General features: G+C 38.6%; 1 protein-coding gene across 2 annotated transcripts in view; it reads left to right on the forward strand.

Annotated features, from left to right (window-relative positions):
• The first annotated feature begins 1,223 nt into the window (after window positions 1-1,223).
• LOC140499390 (piwi-like protein 1) overlaps window positions 1,224-18,378 on the forward strand; it is a 48,216-nt gene continuing 31,061 nt past the window's right edge. The window contains exons 1-5 of one of the 2 annotated variants that reach the window (XM_072600733.1): window positions 1,224-1,581; window positions 3,592-3,690; window positions 4,439-4,547; window positions 17,322-17,447; window positions 18,067-18,281. In XM_072600733.1, the coding sequence (XP_072456834.1) occupies window positions 1,378-1,581; window positions 3,592-3,690; window positions 4,439-4,547; window positions 17,322-17,447; window positions 18,067-18,281 (753 nt within the window). In that variant the 5' untranslated portion in view covers window positions 1,224-1,377. Of the gene's footprint in view, window positions 1,582-2,055; window positions 2,178-3,591; window positions 3,691-4,438; window positions 4,548-17,321; window positions 17,448-18,066; window positions 18,282-18,378 lie in introns of those variants that run through there. The other variant, XM_072600734.1, reaches the window with a different exon arrangement.

The raw sequence follows: 18,378 nt of genomic DNA on the forward strand, positions 1-18,378 counted from the left end.
TAGTACAACTTTATTTCTGGTTTCCTTGCTCCATCTGTTGGCAATATCCCTGAACATCTTTCTGATCTCAAAGAATACTCTAGAAGGGGATGGGGGAGTTTACCAACAAAAAAAGATACTCTTTCTTGCTAAGAAACAAAACTATCGCTCTCGGAAAAATCCAGTTATCTGGACAAGTATTGCACATTGTACTTTTCTTTGCTAATATACAGAAGCTACTTAAATCTTCCTTTGGATTCCCATAGCAGTAACACAGTCAGTGCTCAGGACTTAGTAAGGCCCAGGGTCTAGAGCTCAAAGAAACCTTAGAGATAAATCTAGCTTATCTCTTCAGTTTACTTTTAATTATACTGTGTAATAAATTCTTTTCTCAGATGATAATCTCCTATCCTTTCATCTTTCTTTCCACTTCATTCTACCCAAGTAGAAGGAGGAAGCTAGGTGGGGCAGTTGAGAGAGCCCTGGTTCTGGAGTTAAAAATCTGGCCTCAGAGGCTTCCTAATTGTGTGGGCAAGCCACTTAAAACCTATTTACCTCAATTTCCTCATATGCAAAACGAGCTAAAGAAAGAAATGGCAAGCCATTCCAGTATCTTTGCCAAGAAAATACCAAAAGGTGTTATGAAGAGCGGGACAGAACAAAGAAAAAGCCACACCGCTTGTTAGGCGCACAACTTTTTCTACCATGCCTGTTACTACTTCCACACCATTTACCCCACTGAACAGAGAGAAGAGAGAATTAGGAAAGGCTGGATTTTCCCCAACCCACAGCTGAACAATTCTTCTGTTACAGGTCACTGCAAGGTAATGCATAAATATTCTTCCTTTTGGAAACAACACTTTTCTACACTAACCTATGAATTTTCAGGGTTCACTCAATACATCTGCTCTCAGCTTCCAGGGAACTTGCAAATTCAAACACTACTAATGAAGCTTTACGAAGCGACAAGCCCTTAGGAACAACCCTGAAGAATGAAGCCTTATTCTACACTCAGCCCACAGCCCTGGAGAAAAGGGGTGAGTGAAGGCGTAGAAAAGAATTGTTGGGCTTTGTATGTATCATTAATATTAGTAGATACCTCTTAGTGATAGGATTTAGGTCTGGAAGGAACCTTAGAAAGTAGCTAGTCAATTTCCCCCAAGGAGCTCAAGAGCAATTGCAGTCAATTTCCCAGGTGCACGTGTTCCCTTGTAAAAAAAAGTGGGCAGGTAGTCCACTAGGCTGACCTCCAGTCAGACGCCTGGGGCTTCATCAGAAAACCTCTCAAACCTGGGGAGAACGAGTTCTTCCTGCCCCTCCCCACTACGTGCCCCGTGAAGGACAGACATCCCGTGAGGTTCGGGGAAAACTAGCAAGTTTTTCCTACGTCTCCAGAACATGCATAGTCCTGATCAGACGCTGCCGGGGGTTCCTAGCGAGACCTGCGAGCCTCCTCAGTGTCTGCACCCTCGAGAGCCTTTTAACTCCCGCCTGGCCATGGACAACCCTGACTCGAAGGGATTTTCGGGTCTCCAATTGATCGGGTCACACCAGTCCAGTCATTGGCAAAGGTCGTCCACTACTTACTCTTACCGAGATGAGGTGAGCTCCCTTGCAACTCACAATTTACCGAATAGCCCAGCTTTGCCCAGACCAAAGTAGAGCCCTTGGTCACATTATTCCTGGGCTTGGCCCGCGCTCCACCCCGGCTCTAAAGGATGCTCGCGGACCTTGCATACATCCCTGGGTAGCCAATGGGGCCAAAGTGTCCGCGGGGACCGTGGGCGGGGCTGGGCGACGGCCTCGGGCTTTCGCCACGTGCTTTTAATGCCACGTCTTAATTAACTTAGAGTTTCTGACCCCTCCGCCCAGAAAAGGAGATCCATGTCCTCCCTTCCTCTGTCTGCCCAGTAGGTTAAGTTCTGGAGTCCCAGGACTAGCTTACAATGTAGGGGTCACTAGGGAGATTTTGCCAAGCGAAGACTGGGGAAGTAGCCCATTGAGTCCTGGGAAGTGGGAGGCTGGAAACTGGCTGCGGAGGGATCGCGCTGACCGCTGGCCAGCGGCTATAAACTATAACCGTTGGGGCTCGGGGGGGAGTCAGCCGTTGTTGCTCCAGCACCGGGTGGGTGTTGGGGGTCAGGTGGAGTACACCGTGGAAGGCGATTAAGGAGTGTTGCGCAGAGGGACTTCTGCTGGTGAGAATGGTTTGCCACCTATGATAATGCCCCAGTAACGGGGCTACTTGGAGGAGGAGGTCCTGAGGAGGCTGGGTCGTCCCCACAGTCTTGTAATAGAGCCATTTGAGAAGGTCTCGAGCTTTGAGTCGTAATTGCGAAGCAACTTAGGGGTAGACATCTCTTCGCAGCCATGGAAAAGGAAGGCTGCCTCACTGAAACAGAAGGTTATCGTTGCTCTTGATTTATATAAGGGGCTGGGCATCTTTGCTTCACCAAAGATCTTTGAGTTAAGTTTTCTCCCCGCCTGAATTCCGGTCTCCAAGTACTCTCTCCAGGAGGTGCTAAAGAAGGGTTTCTATTAGCACAGCTGATTTCTTTTCAGCAGACATTAGGGAGGGTGATCTTTCCCCGCCTGGCTAAACAGATGAAGTGTTTGTTATTCGTGTTCCAACCTCCTCTCTAAACCAGACCTGCCAAACCCTCCTTGACTTGAGTAAATTACACTTTTTAAAATGTTCAGTTTACACTTGGTCCAACAATAAAGTGGAGAACATGCAGTGACTTCTGTACCATTTTGTTTTCTAATGATTTGACGTGATTTGCCCAATAAGACAATGTTATTAAATGTAACACTATTTTAAGACAACCTTGGATTGACGACACAGGAACGAACTTAACTTAGGAACTGGAAATTATTGTAACCAATATGTAAATCGCTTTTTAAAGTTCACATGCCTTTTTTTTCTTCCAGAATACACATGGACTTCTGGTAAATAGCCCAGGAAAATTCCCCTAACTTTTATCACACGAAGCATAATGTAGTACTTCAGGTCAAAAAAGACAGCTTAAATGCAAGCACTGAGGCCTTCCTTTCTCTCTTCCTCTTTAATAAACTGACTTCTCATCTCCCTTATCCCACAAATCACCTATAAGCCAAGCCTCAGGGTAAAATTAAGCCTTTGTATACATTTACCTTCGAGACTAGTCATTTTTGTGACATTGGCAGGGTAAACTCTAAAGCACAGCTTTCCTTCAACTCAGTGGAGGAATAGTTGAAAACATGGAAAAATGTGTATTGATAATGAAATTTTAGTTTAAGTAAAGAGAAATGTTAATATGTTGAAGTAAATGACAAGGGCAGAATTCTGCTTGAAAAAACTAAATCAGTTATAGCAAAGAATCGTTGTAAATTTAGTTTGAAAAACATTTTATGTTCTTGGGGCAGGTTTTCCAATGTATATTTTCATGCTTGGTTACTCAGGAAAAATTTAGAGCATTTAAACCAACCTACTTTATTTTTTGCGTTTAGAATTTTTAATTTTGGGGGACTTTATTTTGACAAAAGTTTTCAAATACAGAGAGAACTTAATTGAAAGTCAAGGAATTGACCTTCAAATTGATTAGTGTACTTAGAACATATTGCACATTTCAGATTCACACATTTTCAGAAAAAATGAGTGGACGTGCTCGGGCCAGAGCAAGAGGAAGGGCTCGAGGTCAGGAGACATCACAAATTGTGGGACCTGTTACAGTAAGTGTGTTTTTAATTACTGAGGGAACATACTAACCTCATTATTGAAGGACGTGTTAATCCAATACTAATCAGTGAATTAGTGTGTTGAAAATGACTGAAAACTCTGTTATATGAAGGAGGCACATGCAGATGGTAAAAAAGATTAAGGTCTTATCATAATTATAGCTCATCCTATCATATCTAATATTGAGGACTGAAGGAGTGGAAATAGCCTTGGACTTGGAACCAAAAGAGATCAGATTTTGATACTGACTTTGGGATAGTGGGCAAAGACCTTGACCTCTAGTTCCTCATCTGCAAACTGCAAAATAAAAAGGGCAATACCTGTAGTAGCTACCTTACAGGATATAGGTAGATAAGATGAGGTGCATATGAGTGTATGTAAATAAAGCACTGAGAATCTAAATGTCATCTATCCATGAGGACTTTGTAACCTTCTGGGAAATTCTTTTCCCCTGTTCGCTTCCCCGAAATCAATTTGTCATGAAATCCAAAAGTAGTTTTAAAATGCTTTTTATAACTTTGGACCAGTGTAATGACTTTTCTTTTGGGAATCACCCTTTTTAGTGGAAATAGGATATTTGCTTATTGAGAAGATAAAAGATGAACTTGAAAGACTTATTTAAAATAAATTGTAGTACTTAATTGTACACTTCTGTCCTCTACTTGTATGTGTAAGTTATGCTTTTAATTGCTCCTTTTCCCTTTAACAAAAAAACAAAACAAAACAAAAAACACCTCTCAGAGTCAGCAACCTGGATATTTGAAGCCGAGACCTCAGCAGCCAACCACTGAAGGTGAACTTGTTGGGCGTGGACGACAGAGAGGAGCACTAGGAGCAACAAAATCTCAAGGTGAAAGGAGAATAGAAGGGACAGTTATTTTTCTTGTTAAAATTCTGTGCTGGTAACAGATATAAGTAGAAACTCTAGGTCAAAAATCCCTGTCCACCAAATCTGGATCAGATTATTTAATCATATTTAGTTGATTTCAAAGCTATTTGCTGTTTTACACCATGTTCCCTAGAAAGTGAGCTTAAATTCCAGTGGTGAGAAGACAGCCAGAAGCCAATTTTCCTATATACAGATAAGGATTGTACTGTTAATCTGTAATTAAGTACCTACTACGTTCCAGACAATCGTGCTAAGTCTTGGGACTGTAAAGACAAAAATGAAACAGTTCTGCCCTTAAGGAGTTTAGTTCTATGAGGAACCAACTTGTTCTTTGTGTAACCAAGTCTATATAGTGGTTTTCAGAAAGGGCACTAGCATCTAGAGGGCTTAGGATAGGCGTTATGTAGGAGTGGCACATGCATTGAGCATTGAAGGGAATTGGGGTGTAGTGAACTGCAGGTGAGGAAGTGCTTTCCAGGGATTTCAGAAAATCTGCAGTCTTGGAGAAGGGAGATAGAACATTGTGCTGTGGGTCCGTTTTCACTATACTGAGGTTCATGAAGGGAAACTATGTAACGAATCTGGAAGATAGGCTGGATCCAGATGCTGAAGGGCCTTAAATGCCAAATAGAAATGGGTGAATGACTGTGTATTTCTCTCATATATATGTAGATATGTAGATATATGTAGATATGTAGATATATGTATATGTGTTTCCCACTCCCTTGGAGGCAATAATAAAATGGCTTATTGAATGCTTTTGAGTGACATGGTCAGGTTCATACTTTAGGAGTATATTTCTTTGCCAGATCTGTGGAGGATGGATTGGACTAGGAAGAAATAGGCTGATTTGGAGGCTGTTAAAATAGTCTAGGTGAGATGTAATGAGGGCCTTAAGTAGAATGGTTATGGTATGAAAAGAAGGAAACAGTTGTTGAGATATTGAGGTAGAATGTTAAAAATTGTCAAGTGAATGGGGAAGGAGAAGGAAGAGCTGAAGGTAACCATCTTTTTTAATGCAGGTGACTGGATGGATGGTGGTATTCTCAACAGAAATAGGAAAGTTAGGACATGATGAGTTGGAGATGTTGAAGGGACATGAAGCTACCAATATGGTACTGAAGCTCAAGGTAGAGATTGATTGGATGCATAGATCCAGGAGTCATCTGAGATAACTGAAGCTCTGGGAATTTATGAGATCACCAAATGAGGGTGTAAAGACAACAGATGTAGGTCCTGGAGAGATTCTTAGAGTTATACCTGAAGGTAAGGGCAAGGACAGTAGTGATGTAGTGAAGAGTAAAGTAGTAAAGAGGGTTTGAGCCAGATGGTAGGTGAGCCAAAAGAAAGCAGTCATTAAAATCCAGAGAGAATAGGCTATTCAGGAAGGGAGAGTGGTCAAAAGCATAAAACGCTGTAGAGAAATCAAGAAGGATGAGAACTGAAAGTTCTTGGTTTTGACAGTCATTAGTAAGCTTGGAGAGAGCAGGCACTCAGCTGAATGATGAGGTCTGTGTACTGAAGTGCTGGGATACAAAGAAAGGCAAAAGATAGTGCCTGCTCACAAGGAGCTTACAGTCTAATGCGGAGATGTGTAAACTACTAAGTACGAACACGCTATAGACAGGATAATAAACAGAGGGAGGCACTAAAATTAAGGAGAATCAGGAAAGGCTTTCTATAGAAGGTATAATTTTAGCTGGGATTTAAAGGAAGCCAGGAAGTGGAGATGAGGAGGAAGGGAGTTCCAGGAATAAAGGACAGTCAATGAAAATGCCCATAGTTGGAGTATCTTGTGTGGGGAATAGCCAGGAGATTAGTGCCGCTGAACTGTAGAGCATATGGAAGGGAGGAAGCCTATGGTGTAAAAAGGTGAGTGGAGGAGGAAGGAGGCATGTTTTGAAAGTCTTTGAGTATCAAACAGGATTTATATTTGATTCTGGAAGTGATAGGAAGACATAGGAGCTTGGTGAGCAGGGAGAGTGATATTGTCAGACTTGCACCTTAGGAAGATCACTCTGATAGCTGAGTGTAGGATGTATTGGAATGGAAACACTTAAGGCAGACAGACCTATCAGCAGACTTTTACACTAGTTTAGGCTGAGGTCTATACCAGGGTGGTAGCAGTATGAAAGGAGAAAAGGGGGCACATGTGAAAGATGGTACAAAAGTAAAATTGCTAGGCTCTGGCAACAAATTGGATATATGTCGGGTGAGAGTGAGGAGTCAAACATGACACCTAGGTTGTAAATCTGGATGACTAGGAGGATGGTGGTACAATCAACAGTAATAGAGAAGTTAGGAAGAGGGGAAGATTGGGGAGAAAGAATGAGTTCACTTTGGATATGTTGAGATGTCCATTAGTCAGTCTGAGATGTAAGATTGAAGATCAGCACAGAGGTTAGGGCAGGATGAGTAGGGGACACAAAAAGTGCCCCTTTGGGCAAATAGGTGTGTTTAAGGCACTTTAAGTCTTAGGGATCAAATTTTGAGTTACTACTAAACTGTTTGTAACATATGTTTCAACCAATATAGGAGCTGAATTTTAAAGGATCTCAAGCAATTTGGTCAACAAAATCATCCCGCAAATATTCATTCTGCTGAAGTTTTTCCTTACACTAAGTTCTAACCTGCCTAATAACTTGCCCCTTATGTCATTTTCTTATTTCCAACCTCTGTTTATCTTCTTGCTCTTTCACTTTGCCCTACTCATCTTTAAACTTTGATTTGACCTGCTGTATACTAAAGTCATAATTCTCTTCCCTTTCAAAACTGCATCCTAGAGAGCACTGTCTCCCTCTTTTGCCTCTTATTTCCTCATCTGTCTTTCCTCAAGTCCTTCTGGTGTTGCTCCTTACTTCGCCATTACAGTGAAACTGTCCTTTTCAAGTTTACCCGTGACCTCAGTTGCTAAATCTGATGGTCTTTTCCTCTCATAACCTTAATACCTTAGCAGATTTCTCTGGCACATGGGTTCTTAATAAATTTTAGTTTTTATCTTGAGCTTTCTTTTTTCTTGGTCCTTCTAACTTGTACTCACTGAGATTTTGCACCCTCCTGGTTACGTAACTTTCTTTGCCCATCTTTTCCAGCACTAATTGAATTTCCATAGACATCTCCCAACTCACCAGTAATCAAATGGGAGTTGGGACTCTCCTTGTTCCCCCTTGTCACTTAGAGGCATTCCTTACACCATCACTCAGTAATCTTCCTTAAGGTTCATTCAATCCATATTCATCACCTAATCAAGATTCTGGTGAATACTGTCTACTGACCTCCAGGACACTGACTACCCTTCCTTTCTCAGTGAGTTCCGTGCCTGGATCTTGGTTTCTTTCTCCTCTCCAACTCCTGTGCTCATATTAGGAGACCAGCATACCTACTGATACACAATTAAAAACCTCAGTTAACTCATTTCTCATGGCCTACTTCTCTACCCCACCTTAGACAACTCCCCCCATGCACATGGTTATTCCTTTGAACTTGCCATAACCCACAAATGCACCACACCTCCATGGTCATGAACTCTGGAATTCCCTTATCAAATCATAATCTTTTTATTGCCTTTCTACCTCTCCCTCAACCTAATCAGTACCTGACGCTTTTCTTCTTCCACCATGACTCTCAATTCCTTGACCTCTTAGTTCTTTCCCAGACTATCACTTCTGCACTGGTTACACTGTCCTCCCTTGTCCATTTTGACCTCTTGGTGAACCACTTCAACTCTACGTTGTCCTCTTCTCTTGAATTCTTTCACTCATTGAAAGTATTTGACAACATGGCTGAACACATCATACTAAAAAGCATGGGAGCAAACACACAGCCCTGTTTCACTCCATTGGTGACTGGGAAAGCACAAGAGCTTTGTCCATTATCTAGAACCTGGGCAAGCAAGAAATTGATGGGCAATGGCTGATGAACTTCTCGAGCAACCAAATTTTGACAGTTTTCCATAAGCCCTCACAACTAACAGTATCAAAGACCTTGGTCAGATCTACAAATGTTGTGTATAGACCTCTGAACTGGAAACAGCAGTCTAATTGGAGACAATATGCAAATAATTATGTTCAAACAAACTATAAACAGGATAAATTGGAAATAATATCCAGAGAGGAGACACTAGAATGAAAGGGTATTGGGAAAGGCTTCTTATAAGTTAGGATTTTAGCTAGAACTTGAAGCAAGTCAGGAGTAGCGATGGTCACTTACTACTGAAGACTTGTGCATGTATCATGACTTGTTTAATAAGATTAGACCTGATGAGCCAGGCCTAAATCCTGTCACCTTATAGTTCAGACTCTTCACTAACTAGATTGTCTTTTCACTCTCAGAGCTATAAGAGACTTGAGAGATTATTGAGTTTATTTCCTTCATAGGTGAATAAGTAGGCCCACAAAGGGTCAGTTTGTGTGATCCCATGATGTGGGAATATTTATTTAATATTTAATATGGGCTAGATGGGTTATGCTAATGCCTTCAACTTGCTTAGATCTTGAAAAATCTTAACTCTATATGCTCCTAAAACTTCAAAAAGGATTACTAATTACTTTATCCAATGACTTTTTTTCCCCAGTGTTCCTCTAACTCTAATCAGTTTTGACACAACTGAATAAATCCCTCCTTAACTGGATAATCACTTCTGGTTTTCCTTCTTACTCTATTTTAAAATTTTTATTTATGTTTTTTGTTTGTTTCATATCACTTAAATTTATGAAAGCGCGCATTCTTCTCCCAGAAAGCCATCCTTTAAAACAAATTTAAAAAGAAACAAGAATTCAGCAAAACTAACACACGCCAAAAATATCTTGACTTTCTGCAGTGTTCCACACTTACTGTTCCCAGCTGAAAAGAAAAGAAAGTGAGTATTTTTTCTGTCTTTTCTTCTTGGCCAAGTTTGGAAATAGCTTCACAGCGTTCGCGTTCAGCCTTTTCATTGTTGTTCTCTCTATTACATTGCTATAGTTGTTATGTATACTGATTTCCAGGTTCTGACTACTTCATTTCATATAAATCTTCCCAGGTTTCTCAGCAGGAGTATGCTGGAAAATGTTTAACTGGCTCTCCGGAAAAAAAGTAGGCACTACTGATTTTAAAGTTGTATCTGCATGATTAGCATTTATCTCCATCACTTTCTTAAGTCTAGATGACCAAAAAACAATAAATTAAGCCCTAATTTGCAGCATTTGTTGATTTATGAGGAGCAAAATGTTCATAGTAAAAATTTAATGATCAGCTCTCACAAGCCAGTATGAACTGGCTTGAGCTCACCACTGTTTCTCCTTATTCATCATCTTAACTTTTTAATAATGTTGTCATATTGCATTACATTTATATACCATAATATGCCATTACCAAGTCGATAGGCATCTACTTTGTTTCTAGTTCTTTTTACTATAGAACGTGCTGCTATAAATAGCTTGTCATAAGTGACACGTGTCTTAAAAGTATATGCCCAACAGTGAAATTTCTGGGTCAAAGGGTATTGACCTTTCAGTCACTTCCTTGGAATAATTCCAGATTACTTTGAAGAATGGTTGTACCACTGTATACCGAGCTCTACCAACAGTGCTTTAATGTGCCCATATTTCTATCACCCATTCAACAGTGGTTATTCTTCTGACATATATAATAATGTGCTGTGTGTGAGCCAGAACCTAGGGGATATTCTGATTGGTATTTCCCTTATTAGTGATTTGTAGCATTCTTTCATTTAGTGGTCAGTAGTTTGCATTTCTTTTGAGAACTGTTTTTTCAGATCCTCTGACTACTTATCTACTGGAGAATTTGTTTTAGTTTTATATGTCTTAGTTGCTGGTTAGTCAATAAATATATGTTAGGCAACTACTATAAACCAAGAACCTTACTAAGAATTGGGGATAAAAAGAGAGGTGAAAGGCAGTTTCTGTTTTCAAAGAGCTTACAGTCTAATTGGAGACAATATGCAAATAATTATGTTCAAACAAACTATAAACAGGATAAATTGGAAATAATATCCAGAGAGGAGACACTAGAATGAAAGGGTATTGGGAAAGGCTTCTTATAAGGTAGGATTTTAGCTAGGACTTGAAGCAAGTCAGGAGGCAGAGATGAGAAGGGTGAGCACTTTAGGAGTGGAAGAAAACCAGTGAAAATGCCCAGATTAGGGAGAAGATGGAGTAGGTTGTGTAAGGAATATGAAGGTTAGTGTCACTGGCTTGCAGAGTATGGGAGAAGGTGTAGCGTTGAAGATGTAAGAAGACTGGAAGAGTAGGAGATGGGGAAAAATTATGAATAACTTTTAAGTGATTTCTTATTGGATCATGGAGGCAATAGAGAGCCACTGAAGTTTGTCGAGGAATGATGTACTCAGATCTACCGATTATTAGGAAGATAGCTTTGACAGCTTGGTGGAAGATGGACTGGAGTAGAGACTTGTGGAAGGGAAGTCAACTTACAGACTATTTGTAATAGTCCAGGTGCGATGTGATGAAGATCTGCACTAACATAGTGTCAATGTCAAAGGAGAGGAAGGGGCACATGTGATAGATGTTACAAAGATAAAATGGTACCAGACAGGATATAAGGGGAATAAAAGGAAGGTTGTAAGTCTGGGTGACTGGGAGAGTGGTAGTACCATAAATAGTAAAGTTAGGTAGAGGGGAAGGTTTGGGGAAAAATAATTTAGTTTTGGACATGCTAAGTTTAAGATGTCTACAAGACATCTAGTTTGAGACATAATAGGCAGATGGAGCTGCAAGTCTGGAAGTCAGCACAGAAATGTGGACTGGATAAGTAAATTTGATACTCATCAGCATAAAAATGATAACTGAATCCATAGGAGATAAGATCACCAAATCAAATAGTATAGAGCAACACTTCTTAAAACTGTGGATCGCAACCCCACATGGGTTGAATCATTGATTGTGGAGGGCACAAAAAATGTGTGGCAACAGTAAAATGTTTTTGAACATGCAACAACCAAAAATTAATTCAGAGTCAAACGCTAATGAATATGAAGTGTTTCTGGCAGTGCTTGCCATCGTGTTGCAATGTAAAACTTCACTGCAGCCTTGTTTCTGAATGCAAAACATTTGCACTACACATGCCATCGTGCCATGCAGTGCCAACAAACATTGCTAGAAACACCTCAGCTCAGATTCAAGACTATTGTATGTTATAAATTGCAGTGTTTTTTACTGTACATATAAATCATTAAATGAATTTTGGCTTGGGATTAGAACAGAATTTCTAGCAATTTCTGAAGTGGCCTTAAACACATTTCTTTCATTTTATATTTATGCAAAATGGCACTCTTAGCATTGATAATTCTACAATCAAAATATCAGTCAACTTTGAAAAATACGGAGGATGTTCTGCGTCCTGCAGAATCAGATATTCTGCCAAGATTTAATTCTTTATATAAAAATAAGCATATCCATTTCAGTATGCAAATGTACTTTCATCTTTAATAAATGGCAAAATTATGTGTATACCAAAAAATTGTTTTAAAACAGATTTCTTTATGATTTAGAATTAGCAAATGTTGGATTTGTATACCTGTTTTATATATTTGTATGCCCGAGGTTCTGTAAAAAATTTCTTAGGTGAAAAGGGATTGAATGGAAAAAATTTAAGAAACCCTAGGGAGAAAAGAAGGACCCCAGACAGATCCTTTGTGGGACGCCATGAAAATTCATCAAAGGAGACCGAGTTAGGAGAATCAGGATTAGGAAAATGGGGAGAAGAGAGTGCCTGTGACTGTGACAGTGTTAAGCTACAGAGAAGTCAGTGAGGGTGATGACTGAGAAAATGTCATTAGATTTAACAGTTGAGAAATAATTGGTTTCTCTGGAGAGAATAGTTTGTTGAATGAAGAGGTCAGAATTCAGATTATAGTGTGTAAGAATGTAAGAGGATGGGAAGTGTAGGCACTGATTGTGGATGGCTTCCTCAAGGAATTTAGCTGGAAAAGGCAGGAGAGAGATGGGACAGTAGCTTGGAGGACTGACGCATCAAGTGAGAGTTTTTGGAGTTTGGAGGAGACATTTTTTGTTGTTGGATAAGTAGGTCTTGGGAAATGACTAATCTGAGGAACTGAAGGTTGGTGTGTTTGAAGGAGCTGCTTATTATGTATCTTATGTTTCAATCCAATGCCTAAGGTACAAAGATTTTTTTTTTTCTCAATTGACTCCAAGTGGTGTTAATTTTTTTGGTGCTTAACTGTACAAAAAAAAGTCTTCCAGTTCCATGCAGTTATCTGTTTTTGTCCTTTCTAACCAATATTATTTCACTATAAATTATGAGCTAAACTCCTCAAATTTTGCAATATTACAATAAAGAAAGATGGGAATTGTGTGGGAAACTTTTCACTTACATTAAGTTTATATTTAGCTTGGTGTGGTGCAGTAGAAAGAGCTCTGGGCCTAGGGTCCATAAGACCTGAGTTCATATGTAGCCTCAGAGACTTACTAGCTCTGTGATCATGGGCAAATTAAATAAGTCTTCCTCAGTTTCCTCACCTACAAATGGAGATAGTAAGAGCACCCCCTCGGCCCCAGAGGTCTGTTCAGGTCCTGTTCCTCCCAGTGCCATGTGGCCGGAGCTGGGCTCTGCTCTGCTCAGCATTCCGTGAGATAGACCTTTCCTGTCAGCCTTCCAGGTTACCTTTGGCTGGAAACCTCTTTCACTCTGTCGTTCTGTGGCTTCTGCTGCTCTAGAATTTGTTGAGAGTCATTTTTTACAGGTATTTTGTGGGCTGTGGGGGAAGCGCTAGAGTATATGCATCCTTCTACTCCACCCCACCCCCAAGTCATTCTTCTGATTTTGCTCACCTCGGTATCAGCTTGTGCAACCCTTCAAATTGTGTTGAATGCTTTATAATCATATCTTATGGTATCGTACTGTTCTTCCACCATAATCTGTTAAGCCATTTCCCAGCTTGACAGTTTTAAAGGTAATTTAATACAACAATAGGTCTTCTAGCAAGTCCTTTTGTACAGATGTGTACTTTCTCTCTTTGTTCTCTTTAGAGATATATGCATTGTAGTGATATTGCAGGCCAAAGGATTTGTGTAGTTTAATGACTTTGGGCACAGTTTTGAATGTTTTCCGTTCCGTTGGTTGGACCAATTCAGAGTGGTACCAACTGTAGATTAACGTCGATGTCCTGGCTAGTATGTCCCCGCAGGAGCCATTTTCCTATTTTTGTCTTCTCTGTAAATCTGATGGCACTGAGGTGTGGAGCCACAGAATTATTGTAATGTATATTTCTGTTATTATTGATCTGGAGGATTTTTACATAAGTTAGTTGTTAGCTTGCTTTTTAAAAAAAATCTGAAAAATGGCTGTTCTTTTCTTTAAGCCACTTAACCTATTGGAGAACAGTGCTTGTTCTTATATATGTTTGTATCAATTCCTTGTATATTTTGGATATCAGATTTATATGAGAAATTTTCTCTGAAGATTTTCCCTATTTTCTTGCATGTACAAAAGTGTTAAAATTTTAATGTAATAATTGCCTGTTTTATCTAATGTGATGATCACCTTTATCACTTTTTAGCTGAGAATTCCCCCCTTCCTTGACATAGTCATAAAGGTATCTCTTTTCATTTAGAATTTGTTGTAATATAAAATGTTGGCTGAAACCTAATTTCTGCCAGACCATTTGCAATTTTCCTAGCAGTTTTTGTCAAATTTGGGAGTTCTTACCCTAAAAGTTGGTTTCCTTGGTTTTATTGAAAACTGGATCTTATTTACCTAATATGTTCAATTGATTAACTTTCCTATTCTTAACAGTACCAAATAATTTTAATTACTGCTTTATAGTTTGTGTGTGTGCAATATATATATATATATATTATATATATATATATATAGAGAGAGAGAGAGAGAGACAGAGACAGAGACAGAAACAGAGACAGAGTAAGATAGGGTCTTGCTAGGCCCATTTAACTCCTTCCCCCCTTATTTCCCTTGATATAATTGAACTTTTGTTATTCCAGATGAATTTTATTTGTAAAGTAACCTCTTGTTAGCATTTTCTTCTGAACCTTTGATATGGGTTTCCCAGTGATCTTTCCTTGTCCATGTCATTTCCTTCAGATGTCCACTTCTATTCAGATTACTTTTCAAATCCTGAGCTCTCTGCCTGTAGTTTGTACCTCAGAGTCAAACTGTATCATACTACCCTACCTCAGGAGTCAATTTTATTTCCCCAAAGTCTTGAGAAAATTAGTGTGTTGACTAGAAGTCCTTGGACATTATGGATGGTGACAATGAAGATTTTGGGGCAGTTAAGACCAGGTTTATGCACAAAGAAAGGAAGCTTGCTTGTGGCATCGTAGTGAATGATTGATAAAGGGAGAAAATAGAGGTAGGAATACTCATTAAGAGGTGTATATACAGATGGTTGGTAAATGAGGGACAATATACAAAGATTTTGTGCAACTTAATGACTTACAGAAGATGAGATAAAAAAACTGTTGACAGTTTTGGCTATAAGGTAGGAGAGAAAATAGAGTCTAAGAATTTCTGAACATGGGAAACTAGCTGAACTATTGCTCATAGAAAAAGTTCAGTCAGGAAGGCACAGGGTTGTTTGGTTGGGGGAAAGAGAAGTTAGAGAATAGAATGTTTAATATACAATTTGACTTTTAGATATTTGTTGGACATGGCAAGTCATTTAAACCTCTTTGTGTTCCTAAGATACTTTCTGAATTATGAAAGAGTTGTTAGTCTGCTTTGGTAAAGTGAGTTACATCATTCTGAGTTTTCTGTACAAAGCCATATCATAGCAGACATTTAATGAATTTTGTTCCTTTCTCATGAATACAATGGTAAATGGTGTGTGTGTGTGCGTGTGTGTGTGTGTGTCAGATTCAAGAAAATGGCCTTATTCAGTGAAAACAGTGCTTTTTCACTTAGGAAGAGGAGTTTAATTTCAGTTTGGAGATTTAATTTGCCTCCAAAGATGAAGTACAGACTTATCATATCTTGCCTGGGCAATTGTAACAGCTTCTTACCTCTGTGACACGAGTCTAGTTTCTAAATTATCTTTCACAATCAAATTACTTCTTGTAATATCCCCTAATATCTATATACTAAAAAACAAATATAATTTATCATTTTATTAAATCCTTTCAAAATCTAGCCGTAGTTTACCTCAATAGCTTTACTGAATATTTTTCTCTTTTACACACTACTGGACATGTCCTTCTGCTTCCAAACATTCATGCAGCCTCTCCCCCATACTTGGCATGTATTCCTCTAAATCTGTCTTTAAATGAGTCATAAAGGAAGAAAAAGATTCTTAGGTGCTGCCTCAGTGAAATCTGAGTCCCCTTTTATCCCTATCCCCCACCAGCTGAAAGCAGTTTTCTTCCACTTCACTTATTTCTAGAACAATTCAGGTCCCTTCTTTACCCTCATACTCTCATCAGATTCCTCTTTTATTATTTATCTGATTTGTAATATATACTTATCTGTGTATATCATGTTCTCCTTTGCTCTTCCTCAATATGGAATGTAAGATTTTAAGCATAGGGATTGTATTACTTTATTTTTGCATCCCTAGTGCCTTATTAAATGTTTGAATTGAATGAAGCAGTATTGTATATGTAACTGAATCATAGTGGGAAGAGGAGAGAAAGATGCTAGGTTAAGGAGGATGTGGTATGTTAACAGCCCTGAAATGTTAAAGGAGGTAAGCTTATCATGTATTTGAAAAATGACAGATAGCTGGAGTGCTGCTCTATTTATTACCTGTGGAATGTTAAGCACAGAAAATCTCCACCATGTTTGTTATATCCTACATAGGGGACAAAAATTGTCATTGTTGAGAGCGTAAATCCATAGAACTGTTGTATATAGCCATGAGCAGATATGAACAATGGTTTTTATTTTTGCCAGGCATGTTTATATTGGGTGCCTTTTCCATCCAATGGCAAATAGTTTTAAGAAGGTAAGGAAATGAGACCCGGGAAGAATATTCTTTTTTATATGAAAAACATTAATTAAATCTTCCCAATCTCTAAATTAAAATGCAGCCTTGCCTGTAGCACTTATCAATATGTTTTACCTACATGAGTGGCAGTTTTTAAATGAGACTGGTCTGATAGCACAGATTTGAAATAAAAGTTCAATCTAGGAGAAAAGTACAAAATACCGAGTTTAAGTTTAAGCACATAAGACCTTGTTAGTTCTGGATGGGAGGGAGTAAAGAATTATCTTTATTCATGATCTCTATACCCAGATGGGGAAAATTACTTGACAAAGATATTGGGCACATACTGAACAAATTTCTATTCAAACTCAATACTTTTACACATTCCCTCTAAAGGAACAAAGCAGTAACAGCAGAAGTTTTGGTAACTTTCAAGTGTTACCTTGGCTTTCTACTACTTAGAAAACTGCTGTTGAGTGCTATCAATGTGATAAATGTTTTAGTGATGTAATAAAAAAAAATAATATATAGACCAGAGAACAAAACTTGTACAGGTCTAAGTAAGAGATACTACCTTGATGATATTTCAAATTTCTGAAGTCATGTCTTCTAAAGATTGAGAAATTCTTAAGGTTTTATTTTACTGATTATTTTGCCAGCAGATAACTGGAGCAATGTTGCTTTGAGGACTTTAGCTGCTTTCAGGGATCTGTTTTAATAGCATTAGGGAAATGAATCTTTTATAGTCCCTTATTTTCATTTAGGTGGTTTTATTTCTTAACTAATGTATAATTTTATTCTTCAAAATCATGAAGAGCTTCAGATTTCAGCTGGATTCCAGGAGCTATCTTTGGGGGAGAGAGGAGGCCGTCGAAGAGATTTTCATGACCTTGGGGTGAATACCAGACAGAATTTAGAACATGTTAAAGAGTCAAAAACAGGTACATCAGGTTTAAGGAATGTCCTTTTTTAAGGTTGCATCTTAAGTCTATTAAAGTACACACAAGTGTGGGAAGGATCTATTAAATAATAAACCAGACTGTAAAATTGGAGTATCCCATTTTTCTGTCTCTTCCATTTGCAATTTAATATTATATGCATTTTAAAGCAGAAGAGATGGTGTGAGGGTTCTTGGTTTGCCATTTTTATTTTTTTCTCTTACCCTATCTGTCTTGGGGGAAAAACCAGAATTCTCACATCTTGCTTTGAAATGAAACATGTCAAATCTCATCTCATGATTATGAGAGATTGTTAAAATTCTTTACTTTGCCATTGTTTCTAATACTATGTGAAATTTAGTGGGCCATTGGCTAGTTCTTTAACTGTAGTGAGATTATTTAGCAAGTATATGTGATGATAAATAGTAGACCTTGGTAGGCTTAATTGGGTGAGGTAGTGATCTTTAAAGAATTGGTTATAGGTGAGACTGTACTCTTGAGTTTTTTTGCCTATTATTTTAAGGAAAATGATCTACTTAGATTTTTATTTGAAATGTGTTTCAGGGAAGAATGAGCACTTTAAATATTTCACAATGGGATAATCTCTTGCTTTACTTTTCAGGTTCTTCAGGCATTGTAGTAAGATTAAGCACAAACCACTTTCGACTGACATCTCGTCCCCAGTGGGCTTTATATCAGTATCATGTTGACTATAACCCACAAATGGAAGCCAGAAGACTCCGTTCAGCTTTACTTTTCCAGCATGAAGAGCTAATTGGAAGGTGTCATGCCTTTGATGGGACAATATTATTTCTACCCAAAAGACTACAAAATAAGGTTGTGATTATTTCTTTAATGCCTTTTGATATTAAAATCACTTTTTTAAAGATAGGGGAAATCATTAGTTGTGATACTGGATAATTCAGAATATTAT

Source organism: Notamacropus eugenii, chromosome 4 (genome assembly GCF_028372415.1).
Source record: "Notamacropus eugenii isolate mMacEug1 chromosome 4, mMacEug1.pri_v2, whole genome shotgun sequence".
Lineage (NCBI taxonomy): Eukaryota > Metazoa > Chordata > Mammalia > Diprotodontia > Macropodidae > Notamacropus > Notamacropus eugenii.